Below are 18,884 nucleotides of genomic sequence, written 5' to 3'. Positions count from 1 at the left end.
CCTTCTGTTAACCTCCTGCTCCTCCGTTCTCCCACCAGTGCCATTAGCTCTGTTCTGATGGGTCATTAACATCTAAACAGCAGCCAAAGGAAGATGGAAGAGGGTGTTTGTGTGCTTTGTGTCTGGTCAGCAACAATAAATGATCAGTAAATGATACGACCTGTTCCTCTCTCTTGGAATGATGAATGGAAATCAATGAGCAACGATAAATGCTCCATTTATCTGTAGATGAGAACAAGTAACAGCAGATTCAGTCTTCTCAACAGCCAATTATGATGACTGAAATCCTGTGTGTTGCTGCCATCTAGTGGTGCAAAGATAATCTGCACCCTCTCTTTCTGTAGACTCGTTGATGCTGGGGACAGAGGTGGACCTGCAACAGGTAGAGAACAACGTGTTTGCCATGGAAACCGTGTTAAAGGCGTGGCTTCAGGAGCAGGGAGGAGATGCTGAGCATCTTCACCTTCTGCTGCCAAGCTCCTCTGATAGTCCACTTCCAGGTGAGACATGCTGACTCTGGATGTTCACATGTTGATACATGAAGGCTTAAAATGTGTTGTTTATGTCTCTTGTGGCACCTGTGTAGTGTGCTTGAAGTGTGACATGCAGGAGCGTCTTATAAGCCCCGCCCTCGTCCCCGTGACCCCCAGCCTGGGAGTGAAGACTGAGAGCATTCAAAACTTCCTGCCCGTTGTCAGGGGCAATCAAAGTCCAGCTCCACAGAGACTGAAAGTAGTCAAGTGAGTATGAATCAGGACGTTGTAATCTACTGAGCTGAAGCACAGAGAAGCCACGCATCAGGTCCTGCTCTGATGTTTCAAACTTCCAACAATTATAGCAGAGCTGAAAAAGGCCCTAAAGTATTAACAAGCTCGTTTAAAGCCTCGAACAACCAGAAAACTGCTGTTTCAGTTGTGTTAGAACAAGGAAGTAACAACAGCTGTATTTTAATGTGTGTGTGTGTGTGTGTGTGTGTGTGTGTGTGTGTGTGTGTGTGTGTGTGTGTGTGTGTGTGTGTGAGAGAGAGAGAGAGAGCTGCAGATCCTCCACCAGAGGGCAGTAGATACACATATACTGGATAGGTTAGGTTTTTTGATGAAGGTGTTAATCCTGATACTCCCGCTGGTGAAAGAGTTATACTTATCTAATGGTATACATCTTGTGTTTGAACTCAGATCAAATTAATGTCAATAATCCACATATTGACCTGTTAGTGTTTGCTTTAGATCCCTCAGGCTGGAGATACGATAAGAAATAAGTCAACAAGTGAGCTTCCTACACTTTAGAGAAGCAGCTAACACAGAAACTATTTGACTTTTGTTCATTTTTACAAATAAACTCGGGATAAAACATCAGAAATCATTTAAAAATGATCAGTTATTTATTCAAATTTCAGCTGAATGAGGAGGAAACAACCTTCGATACATTTGACCTAGTTTGGCTTGATTTTGTTTTGCATCGTGTCTATAAATAAATCTTGTTTGCCACTGAGAAGTTTAACAGAGGAAAGTGGATTTTGTCATCTCCTAAAACCAAAACTACGTCCCAGACTCCGCGAGTGACGCGCAGATAGAAGCAGAAGCTCTTGTTCCAGAAGCAGAGCTGCTTCATTTACATCAACTTTGCATGTTTCTGCTGTTCCAGTTACAACCTGAGTGTGACAGGTTATTGTGTCCTCGTGGTTTTTATTAGTCAGGACAAACGTTTAGCCCTCAGGCGTCATCATTCTTGTCCTCTAACGACCTCGGAGGATATTAATATAAAGTGTGATGTCTGAGGGTTAAATTCAGCTGGAAAAGGTCATGATGTCACAAGTTTCTCATGTCTATGATGTGTGGAGCGGTTCTAATCCACCTTTGTCCATGTTAGGTTAACCAAGAGAGTGTGTGTTTTGAAGGGTGCTGCATGCAGATGGAGTGTGTGAGAGTGTGTTGTATGGTCTTCCCCTGGTGATCCGCCCTACCACCTGCTGGCGGCTGGACTGGGATGAGATGGAGACCAACAGCAGCTTGTTCCATGCTCTCTGCCACACACTCCGGGTGTGTAAACGACTCCTCTGTCAGCGTTGCTCGTTAGGAACCACAGATTTAGCTCCAGCTACACCTGTTCGTGACAAGACCCTGTCTGGTCTGTAGCAGGAGATTTGGAATGGAGTTTTAAAGCATACTTCAGTTTTTACATAGACTGGTTTTAGGGCCGATACCAGTTTATCTTAGAAAATAAATCAATAAAAACAAATGTAATTAACTAATTTCTAATTTACTTTAAAGTTTATTTGTAGGCATGTGTGTGTGACTGCCAGACTGAATCAGCACGTAGCGATGCCGAGCTCACAGAGCAGGAGACATCTGTTGATTCTGTCTCTCTCTGTTCCAGAGCCGAGACTTATTCCTGCTGCTGCAGGTGGAGTCTGATAGGTCCGCAGCTGCAGGCTCAGGTCTGTGTCAGAGCAGCACATGCTGGTAGTTTGTCCTTGCGTCTGAACTCATTTACTGTGTGTGTGTGTGTGTGTGTGTGTGTGTGTGTGTGTGTGTGTGTGTGTGTGTGTGTGTGTGTGTGTGTGTGTGTGTGTGTGTGTGTGTGTGTGTGTGTGTATGTTACAGGAGTGTATTCTCACTATATCCTCCAGTCCTCCTCATCACTCTCCCTCCTCCTGAAACCCGTTGTCTCCAGAGAGCTGCTGCTGCCCTGCTCTCTGCTCGTCTCAAACCAGGAGCCCGCTCCCAGCGCCCTGCACACTGTACAGGTCTGTATGAATATTATATGTTTAAAGATGGTAAGTGAGTGCAAGAATGAGTGGAGACCAGTACTGTTTCTAACCACTCCTGCAGTAGAACCAGTAAAAGTTAGTGATGCATTTTTACACTCGTGGATCTACACACCCTCCACACACTACCAGGCACATTCTCCCCAGAATCATAAAGCAGGCTTTTTCCTGTGTTCAAATTTGCATGGTGGCCACCTCCAGCTATTTTTGTGCCGCCCCAGCCTGATTTCACTCTGCCCCCAGGTATATGGGTGTTTTTTAACTGCAGTTGCAGCGTTGCGCCACTGAAGGGGCGCTGTACCAGCAGCGGTGCACCGAAAAGCGCTAAAACTGCTGCTGAAAAAGAACATAAAAAATTGCTTTGCGTGGTCAGGATGATACCACCTCTGCCTCAGTTTGAGCCAGGACAAACCCCTGCATAAAGTATTATTCAGTTCAGTTGTCGCTAGATGATTTGGTTTTAGAAAAACTCGGCTACGTCTGCTCATCAACTAAGAAGGAATTCTGAATTTCATTCAGATCTATTCAGTGACACCTTAATCCAATCTGCACTGAAGTTACACTGTTTTTGTTTCTTTATAAGGATTTAGGAAACATCTACAATGTTTAATCTATAAATAATAAGATGATAATCCTAAAGGCTCAGATAACCTTTGGGGACTGTTTTCTGTCTTCATCAGGGTTGTCTATCTCAGCTGGACGAGGAGTTTGTGTTGAACCCACTGTTGCTGAGCAGCAACCTGTACCAGCACCTCAGGAGCAGAGGCCTGCAGGCACCACCACGATACCCCTACAGGTCAGCATCTCCAGGGTCAGTTTGTCTTCTCATCATATCAGAGCACATAACAGCTGTACCAGGAAAGTATGGCTGTAACTGGACGAAACATAACAATTATCATGTACAAATGTGGACAGGGAGGCTGGGTTACTTCTGTTTGATGTACGATTAGAGTTTAGTGGTGATAAATAATAATTATCATATTTCTCTCTGTGGTCTCAGACTTCAGTCAGCAGCTGCTAAGAGAGGCCAGCAGCCTCAGACCCTGGAGAGTCCTCGACAGCCAGTCAGTCGACACCTGCGGCAGGTAAACACTAAACACACCTGTGTAAAGGTCAGTAACTGCTGCTCATATGCATCATAGAACACAGGAATCGTTCCAAAGTCATGCGACGGTAGAAAGTGAAACACTTTAACCCTCTGGAGGCAGGCGTTGCAGATGTGCCACAGTTAAAACCTACCTACCTGGTTACTCCACACACGTATTTCATGAGCATTTTTCTACTCAGAAGTACTCCTGAAGGACTTAGTTGTTCGTCCTTTTATCAAAACTTATTTTGAGCCTGAGAGGGTTAAACACAGCTAGGATGGGCCCAGGTGTGCAGTTCCTCGCTGGCTCACTAGGTGGCAGCACACAGTGCATGAAAACTGTTTCAGGAGGAAATGTGGAGTCAGAGCACACATAAACATCCTCTCAGCTTCCTGACCAAACACTGGTTCATCATTAGAGGAAGAAGGGAAGTTTGTTACATGCAGCTATTGCCTCAATTTGCCCTCTGGTACTCGTTTAGGTTGTGGTTATTGTCCAGGCTACGTCTGACTGGAGCGCTTGGAAAGTGAAAGCTGGTTTAAAGGTTTTTTGTTGACATTTAAGGCAGGAAAAATACACACCGCAATATCCATGTCAATGTTTTAATCATGTTAAAATAAACGCAAACACTAACAGTTATACTTGAATGCTTGTTTTGTCTTTAAGATCTTGATTAATTTAATCGTAGTTGTTGTCATGATTGAACCAGTGACTGGGCCATGAGTCCATCGTTGGTATTTGATGCATTGGAGACAGAAAGTGTGGCGTTAACCTGTTCAGTAGGAACGGTTTTAGGTAGCAAAGAGCTGCGGGGCTGGGGTCTAGATGGAACGGCTCTATACACACAAGGTGCTTCTGCTCAAGGACACAGAATGTTTTGATAGGTGTTCCTGTTTTCTGTGAGGATTTCTCAGGTCCTTGGTTACCGTCTGTAGAGAGAAACAACAGTTAAGTCATTCCCATGCTAGCCTAGCTGGCTCTTAAACAATGGTTTGAGTCTTGCTTACCAAAATGTACGTCTCTGAACCCTTAAATCACAAAAATGTCAATCCTTGAGTTCCTTTCTTATCAGGAACATCAGTCCTTGAGTTCCTTTTCTCAAAACTATTCATAAGTCCTCTGTTTTCTCAAAATGTCAGTCCTTGATTCTCTTTCTCACGCAAATGTAAATTCCCAGAGTCAACTCCCCATCCACGTCGGTGTTTAAGTGAACCTATGCAGGATTAAAGTATAATTACATCATTAATGCTGTAATTTATGACTAAAATGCATTGGAGTTTTTTTTTATTGTAATATTTTCACAGTGGGTCAGACATGAGACATCTTTGGTCAAGCAGAAGATGTTCTGTATGGAAACGTCAAAAAACAAGTCAGATGTCCCGTAATCATTAGATTCAGAGTAGACTCACTCAACAAGACCTTCTCACCTTCGTTTCCTCCCATTTTATTATTTTATTTTATCAGTGGCGGCTGACTGCAGCCTGTGTAGCTGCAGGCCGTGACTCATCGGGCCGATAAGGCTGCTGACATGCAAATTGTTCACTTCAAAGCACAGAGAGAAAAGTGTTCACGGCTCAGCTTTTTGTTTTGTTCTGTCCTCTGGCTCTGGACCGCCGCTCTGGAGTCTCAACATCATGTTTGTCTCTGCTTTACGCGCCTTCTTCCTCCTCTCTAATCACCCGTCACCAAAAGAGCAAAATGGAGGCATGTTTGGATTTGAACTAAGAACACAGGATCAGTGGGAGGAATTTGAACCATCAGCCCTCAAGTCAACCTCTTCTTGGAGCTCATTTTATTTTCTAAATCTCATCAGAGCATGAGCAGAAGCTATAAAAAATAAAATATGGGAATGTTGGAATATAAAGGTAAACAATATCATGTAACAAACTTATTTGATTAATATTAATTTAATTGAAGGCCGTGTAAACGTCCCAGGTTTAGCCCAGATTTGTACGTCTATGATTTTACTATGGCTGTTTTTGAGCCGTACAAATAAAAGTCAGACTATATTAATTATTACATGAAGTTATTTTAACTTTACATTTATGACTTTGGCCTTTAGAGAGTTTTGATGCCCCTGCCTCGTGCTATACGTAGGTCTCATTTCCGCTAAAAGTCAAAGTGTTTTTCTTGGCAAAGACAAAAAAATGTTACTATCAGAATTAAATTTTATGTTTAACTCGACTCTGGAAGAAGCCTTAAAACACACAATGTGTGTGTTGTCTCCATTCAGCCACAAACCCGCCAGCTGGGATCCAACACCAGGGTCAGGGCCACCGTGGCTCCGCTGCCCTCTTCCTACGTGGGACCTCCTCCTGCCAAGGCGTCCCGTCCTGCCCTGAGCTTCCTTAGCGGCAGCCGCCGGGCCCCGACTCAGCATAAGGAGCAGGATGATGACAGTGACTCTGTACCTACACTGTAAGAGCCATGAGACGTAACAGAAGGGGGGTGGGGGGATGGGGGGGCACACACTCGGTTGATTAAAGATAAAAGCCGTGCATAGGCACAATGTGGTCACACTTTGTTCTGGGAAGCTCTCTTGGTCCTACGAAAGTGAGCATGGTTTAATAAAATTAGGAAACTTTCAGTCTACCGCCCTGTGTAGACCGCTGAGACAGCAGAGTTGAAAATTGCATCCATAAACAAAAACAAAAAGCTGTGCGAAAGATGAAAAGAAGGGAAACAGCAGGACAATGAGGGCTTCCTGTGTTAATGACAACAGGAGGCTGAAGCAGGAGATCAGAGGGAGGTTAGAGCTCGTGTTCCTGCAAGCAGGAGCAAACTCACGTCTCCAACACGCTTAGTTTTAGGCTAGACTGATGCCATCTACACAAGACAGGGTTCTAACGTGTGTGAGAACACACACATGCAGCCAGCTTCTATGTTTAAATGAGAGAATAAAGGAGAAAATGGGAGGGGGGGGACTCTCTGCTCGCCGGGGGGATGAAAGGCATCGTGGGTAGGGGGAGGGAGAGGAGGTGCTCCTGTAAAAATGAACAAGTTCGCATGTCGTGTGTTTGTGGGTCAAAAGGTTCATTTGCGTTCACACATTTCTGACTGATCCATACGCAGATGCGAGTCAGTTAGCTATAGTCTTTGTTTCCTCTTCTTCCTCACACTCACACACACACACACACACACACACACACACACACTCGGGCCTAATCAGCCTCCCGCCATTCCGCCCCCTTGTTGAACTTTAGAACATTCTGGAGAACCCAACGCCGAATGACTCCTGTGATGCAACGGGACTTCTGCATTCACTAATAAAAGATCCACAACGAAGCTTTTGTCCTGAAACAGAAAACACACGAACCTCAAAAACTGACATTTTACCCACATTTCTTCCCTCTCTCTCTCTCTCTTCCCTTTCACTTTTTCAATGCTAAGAGTCATAAATGTGTTCAGACAGAACAGCAGCAGCTTTTCTATTCCAGAAAAGGCCAAAAGGTGAGTGTGGGTGTCCTCTAACAGACACACTCCTAATTAAATGTGTGTTTTAGAACCCAACTTTCATTTTTCACACTTGTTTAGAACAACTGCTGGGTTCTTAGTCAGCAGTCGTTCTTTATGATTCACACCACACAAATGTTCACTCCCTTGTGTTCCTGTTCACTTTGTGTTCATGTCAAGTTCTTCATGTGAGTTGTCTTGTTTTGGTCACAGAGGAAGTAGGTGTGTCGTGTGTTCACTCTGTAAACTCGGCACCAGTTTGGAGCCTGTTCATGATGTTCTATAGCTTCTGTAACTGGATCTAATAAAGCATCTTCTGGTGGAAGGTTTGTCAGACGAATGTTTTTGTTACATTAAGATGCTGCTGGAGAAACAAGGACATCTAACCACCTTTACCCTTTAACCGCCCACAGATGTTCCTACTGAATGTAACTGTGGCACGATGCTACACCTCCTGATAGAGCTGCAAATGTTACATCAATGGCTTTCTTGTGATTTTTATCAATGGTCTTGAACTGAAGAGTGTTTTAGACTTTGGCTAGCCTGGTCCATAGTAGGGGTTGTATCAACTAATCGACTTCACTGCTCTGTAGTGACTTTTTATGCCTTTCATCGACTAGTCGCTGTCACATGATAATGACTGACAAGATGCAGTCCTCGGAAAAGACAGCAGGTGACGAGCCCCTGCGCGTTGGGAGGCCACGCGGAGTGCCAAAGCGTCGGTATATGACGCCCGCTGTAAAATGGACATTTGACCGAATTGTGACCTTTACCCTCTAGCAATTTAACCTTCCCCTCACCCCCATCCTAACCTTAACCAGCTTGCTCATGCAAAGCTCTGATCGATGACGCGCTCCAGACATCTGCGTCCTGAACACGGCCACAGTAACATTATCAAATTAGGTGTTGCCACCTCAAAAACTAATTTAACACGCGATCGTTCATGTCGGCTCATTTCCTTTTATCTGTGCCTGATGCGTTTCGCTGCTGCGGAACGGAGCCCATCACCTGTTTGGTCCTCCGGTGACGCACCTCACTGGTGCGGCCGGCGCGCAGCGTGCACTCCGCTGTTTTTTGCGGTCGGTAGATCTTTTAGAACTGCAGTTCAAAGGTAACTCATAAGGTCAAGATATATGAAGCCAGGTAGCAGTTTTTCTTCAGGTGTATGACATCATCAACGACTAGTCAAAGTCGACTCGATTTTCATTACTTGACTGTCGACTTTAAAAAAATATTAAGTCATGCAACCCCTAGTCCATAGACTGATCTCAGTCGTAGGGTGGAGTTTTCTTTTAAACTATCTCTGCACACAATTGGACAGAACTAGGACCAATCAGAGCAACAGACAATGTCCACCATAGAAGAACATTTATCTGCTCATTTCTCCAGGAAAAGCCCAAGTCTAAATCATCTAAAGTTGATGCCACACTGTTTTAAATGAGCACCGTTTCTGAGCCACTTTTGTAGTTCATGCCTTAGCTAGGTATACTTGTGCAGCTCTACCATTCTTAAGCCCACCAAAAGTCTCTCTACGAACAGAGCGCCGTGATTGGCCCCACCTAAACTTAGCTGAGCCAATAGTAGACCTGTTGAGGCCACAATGAAGCATGGCTAGACCAACAGGCACAGCAAAATCTTTTGCTACTGCTAGGCTGGACTTTGGCTGCTTTTTCTCTCATTTTCTGTTTGTTCTTGTTTGTCTTAGTGCATTTTGCAGTGTGTGTTTAGACAAGTGTAGGGACTTTAAAATATTTGGTGAAAAGATCTATTTCCCCACTTATATAAGGTTTAGGAACTGACTAATATCAACACTATTAGCTAGTGACTTCCTAGCCTGTAACTGGTTAGCTGGTTACTTGCTAAAATTAAAACTACAAGATAGCAATTTGCTATTCATCTAGTCATCCATCCATTTTCAGATACCGCCATGTCCTCATCAGAGTGTGGCCGCCTCAAGCACTCATTCAGCATGAGGCGAGGACAGGTTTCTAGTCCATCACAAGGCCACAATGCACCTGCTGCAGGGCTAGACTCCACTTTATATGATTCTGGTGATTTTCCTTTACAGAGAAATGTCTCTAACGGGTGGGGTTGTAGGCAGCCTCCGAACTTTGAGAAGTGGCACTAGGTGATCTGTACCCAACACAAAAGTTGCAATCATGAATCTTGGAAGACAAACTACACGTCTTATTCACTCATTAGGGTCATTATTTTTTCTGTGGCCACTAGTGTGAATGAATGCGTTGTGAGTTGTTTCTGTGGGGCACTCCAGGGAGTAGACGTTTGTAAGAGGAGTGGGGGGGTGCAGAAAACGACAGGATTGTGAGTCTTACTCATTAAAGCTGCAACAGCAAATCTGCAAACAAGCTTGCTTTTCAACACAAACACGGTCATGGAACTCTCACCTCTACCCTCGGGTATCATCACTGGGTATTTTCCACCGGAACCGTAAACCCGCGATGACAGAGGGAACGAGATGGAGCTGAACACCAGTCACCGTTTTTTAGCCTCAAACATCTTTTGTTGTCTGTGACTTCAAATGGTGTTTTTCTTTTTGGGACTCTTGGTAGTTTGTTCTAAAGTTGAAGTGGTAGCAGCCAGCTGTTTCTCCTTCTCTGATATTGTTGAGCAGAGAACCTATGGTGTTCTGTTGCTAAATACACGAGTGTGTAATGAGTGGAGGGCCCAGGGAAGTGGGAAAGTTAATTATCTGAATTTGCTATTGCAGCGTTAATATTCATGCAATACAGATGTCTCTCCAGTTGGCTAACAAATGTGCCTCTTCCCCCGCCTTCATTCACTCATCTTTCTTGGGTAAAAAAAAAAAATACAATCTTGATGTTATCCCTGCAGATAACATAAGCCTGAACATGTTCTGCTATGTCATGGAGTGAGAGGGTGCTCGCTGCAGAACCACAAAGGCGGAGCTGCACCATAAGGTGGAGCTGCACCAGAGTCAGCCCCGCCCATTCACGCAAACTCAGCTTACCCACTGACTTCCGTTTTTGTTTTCAACTTTATCGCAAACTGACCTGACCCACATGAATTACGGCTGTTACTAGTTTACAGTCGTTAATGCTATCTTCTATGTTCCAATTAAACAAGATAAATATAACTTGCTACATGGCAAAGACTGAATATATCTCGAAATGAAAAGCTTTCTCTTAGCGAATATCTGCCTACAGCCGGTCTAACAGAAGTGGTGTATAACAGCATAGCAGACTTTTGAATGGACTCTGGTAGTCTAGTGGCAAGATTGTCTGAACTAACTTTTGCTTTCCCCTCAGCTGATGCTGGTTCGATTCTCGGTGGGGTCGTCAGCAATCTATTTAGCCAGCTGAAACATTTAATTTGTTTATATTTTAGTTGTAATGTTTATTTTCAGCAAAATAATTATGTCTCTAAAAGTTCTTTGAATTTGATCGTTCCTAAACAGCATTTTAGTTGAAACTCTGCTCACAAATGGACTCACACTGGCTAAATAAACGAATAAATAAATAAAAAAACACATTAATCATTATATGTTAAACGGTATATCAGTAAATTGTTGTAAACATAGTACTGGCAAGTGTAGCTAGAAATGAAGAAAAGAGGTTGTACACTACCTAAAACTTACACTAATGGGAGGCGAACCTGCGCAAATCTGCATGTCAAACTGACTCCACAACCACTACACCACCACATCTGTTATAACTCATGCGGCGTTACATCTAATTGTGCCTCCAAGTGTGTCTCTGAGATGGGGATGTATGGTTTATTGGCGGTGTCTCAGCAGAAGTCATTTCAGAAATAATTTGTCAGAAAATTCACAGAATATCCAGATTTGAGAACCAAGACCAGACCCGCTTCGGGGGAGGAGACCAAATTGAAGCTGAGATGGGAGGAAAATGCATGAATGAGGCTAAAAATGGCTTTGGCGTGTTTCTTATGAGGAAATGACAATATAACATGATTAAAAGTTCCAAAAGTTAGATTTTTAATTATATGGAACCTTTACAAAAACTGCTCAATTAACTTCTCAACTCCGTCCTCAATCTTGCATTTTTTAGCTATAACACCCTCTTTGATTCCAGAATGCTATCAAGTCTGACAACTGGAAGGAATTGGACTGACTCTGATGGAATGGGCGGGGCTGATTCTGGAATGGGCGGGGCTGACTCTGGTGCAGCTCGACCTTCTGGTGCAGCTCCGCCTTTGTGGTTCTGCAGCGAGCACCACTTGCATGGAGTTGCTAATGCTAACTGTTAGCATGTCCTAGCTGATACGTGCTCTCTCCTGGCTACAAAATCAACAACAGATTACAAGCCAAGGTTGGCGAGGGCATGAATACTGAAGTCAAAGAGACTTGATTTTTCTGAGTTGGTCATTTCTGCGTCTGTTTCCTTTCTGCGGCTAATGCAAGTGATTGGGGTTGAAGAAAACGTTCATAAGCTGCTCAGAGTTAGTGATTATATCCCAAAGAGAACAAGAACTCTGTTTCTCAGTGAACAAGACCTTTAGAGGAAGATGTTTCATTCTGGATGTTTGAGTTAGTGAGTGAAACCTTTTCATAGTTTAAACTGTCTTTGTTGGGTTTATATTTTCATAAGAGTGAATGAAGCCCAGCCGATAGAATGTCACAGACTCAGCTGGTTGTGTCAGAGATGAAGACTGAGGCAGTTGAAAGGTTTTTACACAAAACCATCACTCAGCCGGGCAGTTTGTTTCCTACGTTTGGATTCATTGTTTCCTGAGGATGGAACGCTGACCTTTCTCTCCCCTATCTTGTCTCCTTCTGCTGATATTTCTGTCTGCGTGAACAGAGTTCTCTCACTGTGACAGACTTTTTTTTATTTTATTCAAACATTTATAGCATGTATGTTTCCATCACGACCCACAAAAAGCATTTGTGGTTTAGTCTAAACTCTGGTTTTTTTTGTTCTCATCTATATCTGTGTGTTGGGATAATATTAGTGCTGTAACTTCCTGCTTCATTCTTAATGTTCCATTTCCTTTTTTGCAGCAATCTGCAGCACAGACAAAAAGAGTTTAAAACAGTCTTTGTGTCTCAGAAACTGTAAAGCACTGTCTCTTTCCTGGAATTGTCCAGTCTAGCAACAGAAATCTGATAGTGCAACAAGCAGAAACACATTCATACACAAGCTGAGCAGAATCACCGTTCTTACCAACACAGCAGAGCCATCGCTGAAAGAGGAAGTTCATCTTTGCGGGGAGGAAGTGAGGAGATGAAGTTAGGACCTTACAGGACCCGAGCAACAATCATGCACAAGAAGCGTCTTTTCCAGACAGATAAGGCTAGAACAATCTGAGTCAGACAAGAGGAGCTGAAGGCGTGCGGTTAGATTGAGGCAAATATTGTAATTATGTATAGATTGTAAATGGAAAAACTGTAAAACAGGCTTAAATACTCACCGTTCCTCGTCCTTATTGCAGCATCAAATGAATGAAATACTCTTGTAGACACAGATGACTGCACAGTGAGCTAAAAATAAAAGCCAGTGGTCTTAGGAGGAAATGGGAGTGAGTCAAAAGTGAAAAGGGCTCGTGTTTTTGGTTTATCTCAGTGCTGAAACTAAATCAGGAAATGTCAGTCTTTAGTTTAAGAAGAGCAGCTGACAGCTGTGAGTTTCAACTCAACATTAACACCACATTGTTCCTTGTTCGCTCTAAATTTACAGATATTTGAATTTAAAATGGGAAGTTGTAGCTTTTCTACTTTCAAATTTTACATTTTTAAACTTTAAAAGTCGTCTGATTTCTAATGTAATTCGTGACATAGCTGTCTTTTCTTGTAGCTTTAATGTTCTTCTTAAATCTTACGTGTGAAAGGTCACCACCTTGACCCTTAACCATGAAGGGGCTGCCTCACTTTTGTGACCTTTCATTTCTTATATTATAGACATCCCGCCTCTGATTGGCTAACAGCAACACAGCGCTACGCCTGACTCTGTTTGCTCTGCTACGTTGATGTTTTATCTCCACAAATGACACAAGCCAGGAGGAGTTCTGTTGTGTGGTGGTGTAGCCAGTGCTAATAGTTAGCTTCTTCTGCTCGAAACGTTCTCTGCTGTTTCCTGTACGCTAAACCAACAACAGGCTACCACGTTGTGAGCCAAGATGGGCGAGTCCATGATTGCTAAGTGACAGTGTGGCATTGATCAGTCAGGCTTTTATATCCCTAGAGTTTCACTGTATATTTTCTATCAGAAGCTAATGCAGGAGATAGGTGTAGACTATTTTTATGTTCAGCCAATATGAAAAACTCAGAGTGACCGATAATAATCAGAAATAATCATAAAAAATGTATTTTCAGTGAAATAACAATTACAATCTTTACTAAAGTAGCTAGCTAGCATTTGGCCAAATGTTTTATTTTTTATGCATTTGCACATAAAGCAGATGAAATGTTGTGGGAAAATGGTATATTTCAACATTTTACTGAGAATGATGCAGGTAACTAGCATTGCTCTTCAAATAATAACAAAACTAAAGCTGTTCTTTTCAAATTGACTCATGACAATCCTTTGGCATTAAACAAAAAGCTACCCAGTGGACTCTCAGATCACTATTAGCCAAATTCCCTGATCAGACCATTTAGCTTCAGTTTCCTTGGTCGCTTTTTCTCTCTGACAGCCAAAGTCGAGGACGGCATAGAAATCAAATGAAAACCATTTCTAGAATCTTCTGGGCCTCATGAGATAAAATAAAACGAAGCAGTGCCTTCTGGAAATATCTGGTAATAAAAAAATTGTAGACCTATTTTTGTCTTGTCATCGCTTTTGTTTCGGTTCAATTTTCCAGCCCTCAGGCCGAGAAAGAGAACCGCTTTGTGCTCAGCAACCACAAACCACTAAAGCCTTCATCTGCTGAAGAATCTGATATTTTCCTGAGATGTTAGATCACAGTAGAGCTAAAGGAGAGAGAACGTTAGTAGTTAACACCCCATGCATCACAGTTCAGCTTCAAACATTTTCACAACCTCAAGGTGACAGAAAGAAATTGATGCATACAATTAAAGTTAAGCCTCAGGTTATGCGACGACATGTGGGACTGTTAGCTAAAAAGCTTCCAAACATTCGTGCAGATGTTACCTGTAAGCTAGCAAAAGCAGAAATGCACATCTGTGCTTTGTGTGGATAAAGAACAAAGTGATTATTTTCCTGGAGATTGTCCTGCACCTGTTTGTGTAAAAGTGCTTCTTGTTGCTTAGGTGACTCTGTTCCCCTGCCGTACGTTTGGTATGACCTTTAGCAGGAGATGGGGACACTGTGGCCAAAATGCTAATGGCTAAAAACTGTGTTGCAAACACAGAAGCTGCAGATGCCAGGCAAACATGCCCACACCTTTTCTTATAAACACAACTTCAAGGCCCAACTTTTTCCCTTCATCCAGTGTGCAGTAGAATGTGCAAAAGTATCTAAACTGTCCTCAGGAGCCTAGCTCTCTTTCATCTAAGTGTGGCCAGCAATGCGCCAAAAGTGTATGGAACATATGCACTCCATCCTTTGCCAATTTAAGCCTTCTTTATACTCAAGCACGATAAAAGAAGGAAGAGGACGTGACAGAAAGCAACACGAGCATTTTATCAGCTAATATCTTCCTTCATTATTTGCTTGTGCTGTAAGACGCACGTGACTAGGGTTGGACATTGAGAATGGAGCATCGATTGGAACCGGTTCCAACTGTTCATTTTTTCCGGAATCGCTCAACGTTTTTTATTTCGATTCCTACTTTCGACTCCTAGTGTGCCGATGGAAGAGGAGTCCGCGGCCGATCTCCGTGAAAAATAAACGTGATCTGCAAATTGTGATCAACGCTTTTCAGAGCTGATCACACCAGCTGTCTGCGTGCAGCACCGAGTCCCCCCTGCCCCCACCCGGCGCGCAGCGGCCAAATCTAAACAAACGTGTCTGCCGAACTTTTACTCGGTAATGTGAACTTTAATTCCTGCAGTTAGAGGAAACTTGTTAAAATATGTCAACATGGTGGATTTAATAGAAGCTTTAAAGAACAAACTCTGGACAGTGTGAGTTGAGTTTGTCTCACTGCAGAAATAAAAACACACACGGAGCGTCAGCAGTCAGACACAGTCGCTCAAGGCCGGATTAACCATATGGGCAATTGGGCAATTTCCCAGGGCCCATGAACTCTAAAGGGCCCAGGGCAGCAAGGGCACGAGAAAAATACTGTATCTGTAATCTCCCGCTTTATATTAAACTAGGGTGGCCGTACATCCTCTTTTCCCCGGACATGTCCACTTTTCGCTCTCTGTCCGGGCGTCCGGACTGGAGTTTCTTGTATTGAAGAAAATGTCCGGCTTTTCATCCAGGAGCAGGGATCGAATTATGGGGGAGATGGATATCCTACACATCCAGGGGAGCCGGAAAAAAGTTTACTACTGATATTACATCATTTATGGACTCTTCTGAGAAGAGAGCACAGAGAGCAGCACAGCGCTGCATTGTTGCGCAGCGATCCAGGCTGCTGCTTCCAGCGCACGGTCCATTCTCAAAGTGGCGCAACCAAAAAACTATAATTAGCACACGATCATTCATGTCCGCACATGTTCTCTATTTTCTGTCTTATTTGCGCCTGAAGCGCTCTACCACTGCGGAGCTCATCACCTGTGCTGCGGTGATTTCACCTCACTGACGCAACATCGAAACGCGCTCTCCGCTTTGCGGTCAGGAGATCCCTTTGATCTACTCAAAAGTAACTGATGAGGTGAAAAAGTAAGAATCCAGGCAGCAGATTTTCTGGAGAGTTTAGAGGAGATGCAGGAAGATGAGAGACAGACAGGACAGGAAATAGTTAAATAAAAACAAGAAAACAAAACAAAGTGTTGAAAAGTAAAATGTAGGTAGATTTATCTCCACTACACGTTTTTACCTGTATAAAACAATAAGTTATACACACGTCATATTTATACATCTGATACAATTCAGATCACCTTCAAAACTCAGTCACACACCCAGGGCCGTTTCAAGACATTTTGGGGGCCAAGGCAAAATGACCCCACCCCCACCCCCACCCCCATAACTGGGCTCCACAGAAGCCTCTGTGTAATTCTTACCCTCTCCAGTAGTGTTAGTTATATGGTGTTTATAAAAGCTCCTCAGACATCGCTGACATGTTCTAATATTATCAGATGAAAAACTAAATTATCAGACATGCTGTCTCACCTGCTTCTTTTCTAAACTTGCAAAAAGTAACAAAACCATTTGAAAGCCACTATTTGTTATTCTCTGAAAGTTTCCATGGAGTGTGCGACAACTTATTTTTTCATTGATCCTATCATCTAATCTCACAGCTGAAACAAGCATCCTTAATAATCTGTGCACAGGTAGCTTACCGATGCTGTAGTAAAACAAAAGGTATAATAATTCCTTATTAATAAAACCTTGTTGCAGCACTAAAGCAGAAAAATGAGATTTTGCAGTAAATATGCTAAATATTTACATATTAATTGTTTTAAAGCCCTTTTATTGGCAGAATCTGATATTAATTTAGTTCTTACAAAAAAATGGGTCCCAACATAGTTGCGTTGCTATAGTGTGATGTCATAGGCACAGATTTCCTGTCCTCTTGTTTGGAAATGGAAATATGATCACCCTGTATTAAACAAACTGTCCACCCGGGCTTTTGCGCTGCACAGAGACGCTTCGCTGCCTATGACTGAACGTCAGTTGAGAGTCAGTCTCATGCAGACTGACCAATGAAGAGAGGGCCTCAAGTTAAGACCCTCTCCTCATTGGTCAGTCCACACGAGGTGGGTCAAAGGTTACCCTGTGCGGGTTACGTGACGTCAGGCATTCAAGTATTGAGTATATTTACTGCATATTACAGTAAAATATTCTGTATGTGACCATATTATGGTGATCCTCGGGTCGTGATGATGGAGCCCTTGAATATTGTTGCCCAGGGTACAACAAAGTGTTAATCTGGCCCTGCAGCCGCTCACCAACACCCGTGTGTGTGTGTGAGCGTCAGAAGGCTGAACAATAACCTGTAGAATAATTAAAGTCATCATGCTAGAGCAGCTTTCTCTGTGGTGGACCACACCAGCTTCTGCCACATTAAATAATTATAATAATAATAATAAATCACACACCATTCTGTGAACATTTTAATTTCCTTTCTGAACTATTTCTGTTGAGTTTTAATGTTTAAAATCTGTTAGACTGTTACTGACAGCAGCTACATTTAAGTTTCACTTTCTGTTCTGACTGAACGCTGCTGCAGCATGGAGGTGTAGTTCTCAGTCATCCTGGGCATGATCATCCTGAGAGTTTTGGCTGAAAACAGCTGGACGTTTCTGGATATGTTGGAGACATTTAGCCTCTCATCCCAGAGGCTTCTTCCAGACTTTGCTTGTGGTCAGAATCAAACACACTGGTTGTGCTGCAAGTCTTTTCTTTTTTTTTCTCCAAAACATGTTTTTGTCTAAATTAAGGTGATGTTATTGTTCATAGAATTAAAATTCATGTTGAAGTTAAGATTATTTCATCAATTAGGACCTGTGGTTAGCTGGCTCATGTAAAGCATGTCATGTCTTGAAAGAATCGGAATCGGGAATCGATAGGAACCGGAATCGAAACGAGGAATTGGAATTAGAATCGTTCAAAATCAAACGATGCCCAACCCTACACGTGACCGAGTTAAGCTTTTGCAGACATTTTCTAGTTGGTGATGGGTTTATATTAAATATGAAGGTGCTGATAGGAGTTTTTTTTTCTCAGACAGTTGGTTTAAACTCCAGTAAAGTACTTTGCATAACCGTCCATTACTTAGCCCCCCTGCAAAACCCAGAGCTGCAGTCAGCGAAGATCATCAGAGGTGTTGGTCTAAGCTGTGTCAGCACCTATAAACTGAGTAAGGTTTAGTGTTTGTATCAAGTTTACAAACCTCCAATAAGTGAAAGAGCAGGCAGTCATCAGCTCGATTCTAGATAGCCACCAGCCAGTCAACATGATCACACACCAGAACTGTCCCATTGGTGTAAAATTTGGCATGCCAGCAGTTAGGAGTCCTCCATATCATGTAAACAAGTACCGCAAATCGATCAAGATTACATATTTACCTGGAAGCCCTACCGCTTAGTGGCGGGCAGTGTAATCTTGCAATTCAGGGCGCCTCAGAGCAGCTGTGGCTACATTGTAGCTCATCCCCACCAGCGTGTGAATGTGACTGACTGTGTTGTCAAGCGCCTTGGGGGGTTGTAGAACCCTAAGAAGGTGCTATACAAATGCAGATCATGAACAATTTACTTAATTTAACTGAAAGAAAATTCACAAAACAATTAAATAAGTATTGAAAACATTTTCTTCAGTAGCTATACAACAATAATAAAATAAAATTGATGCTAAGCTTTTGCAATACTTAGATCAGTCTCAAGGAGGCAGCAGGCCTGTACACAATTAAATGGAGCAGAAGCTTGAGGATCGTACTAATCCTGTTAAAGAGATAGAGGTCCCAGAAACGTGGGAATATGTGGAGTGGATATGATGCGTTTGCCTTTCAATGTGGCGACGGTGGCACAGGAGTTAAGTTCTCGCCCTGTCGCTGTGTCCCTGGGC

General features: G+C 42.9%; 1 protein-coding gene across 3 annotated transcripts in view; it reads left to right on the top strand.

Annotated features, from left to right (window-relative positions):
• m1ap (meiosis 1 associated protein) overlaps positions 1-8,169 on the top strand; it is a 175,017-nt gene extending 166,848 nt beyond the window's left edge. For 2 of the 3 annotated variants that reach the window (XM_054747424.2, XM_054747425.2), the window contains 8 exons: positions 345-500; positions 587-740; positions 1,898-2,039; positions 2,377-2,437; positions 2,604-2,746; positions 3,448-3,578; positions 3,768-3,852; positions 6,089-8,169. In XM_054747424.2, coding sequence (XP_054603399.2) covers positions 345-500; positions 587-740; positions 1,898-2,039; positions 2,377-2,437; positions 2,604-2,746; positions 3,448-3,578; positions 3,768-3,852; positions 6,089-6,277 — 1,061 coding nt within the window. In that variant the 3' untranslated portion in view covers positions 6,278-8,169. The remainder of the gene's footprint in view (positions 1-344; positions 501-586; positions 741-1,897; positions 2,040-2,376; positions 2,438-2,603; positions 2,747-3,447; positions 3,579-3,767; positions 3,853-6,088) is intronic. The other variant, XM_054747426.2, reaches the window with a different exon arrangement.
• Positions 8,170-18,884: the final 10,715 nt, after the last annotated feature.

The sequence above is a fragment of the Nothobranchius furzeri genome, chromosome 2, assembly GCF_043380555.1.
Source record: "Nothobranchius furzeri strain GRZ-AD chromosome 2, NfurGRZ-RIMD1, whole genome shotgun sequence".
Classification (NCBI taxonomy): domain Eukaryota; kingdom Metazoa; phylum Chordata; class Actinopteri; order Cyprinodontiformes; family Nothobranchiidae; genus Nothobranchius; species Nothobranchius furzeri.
The sequence above is the reverse complement of the archived record's forward strand: the minus strand, read 5'-3'. Positions and strand labels throughout refer to the sequence as shown.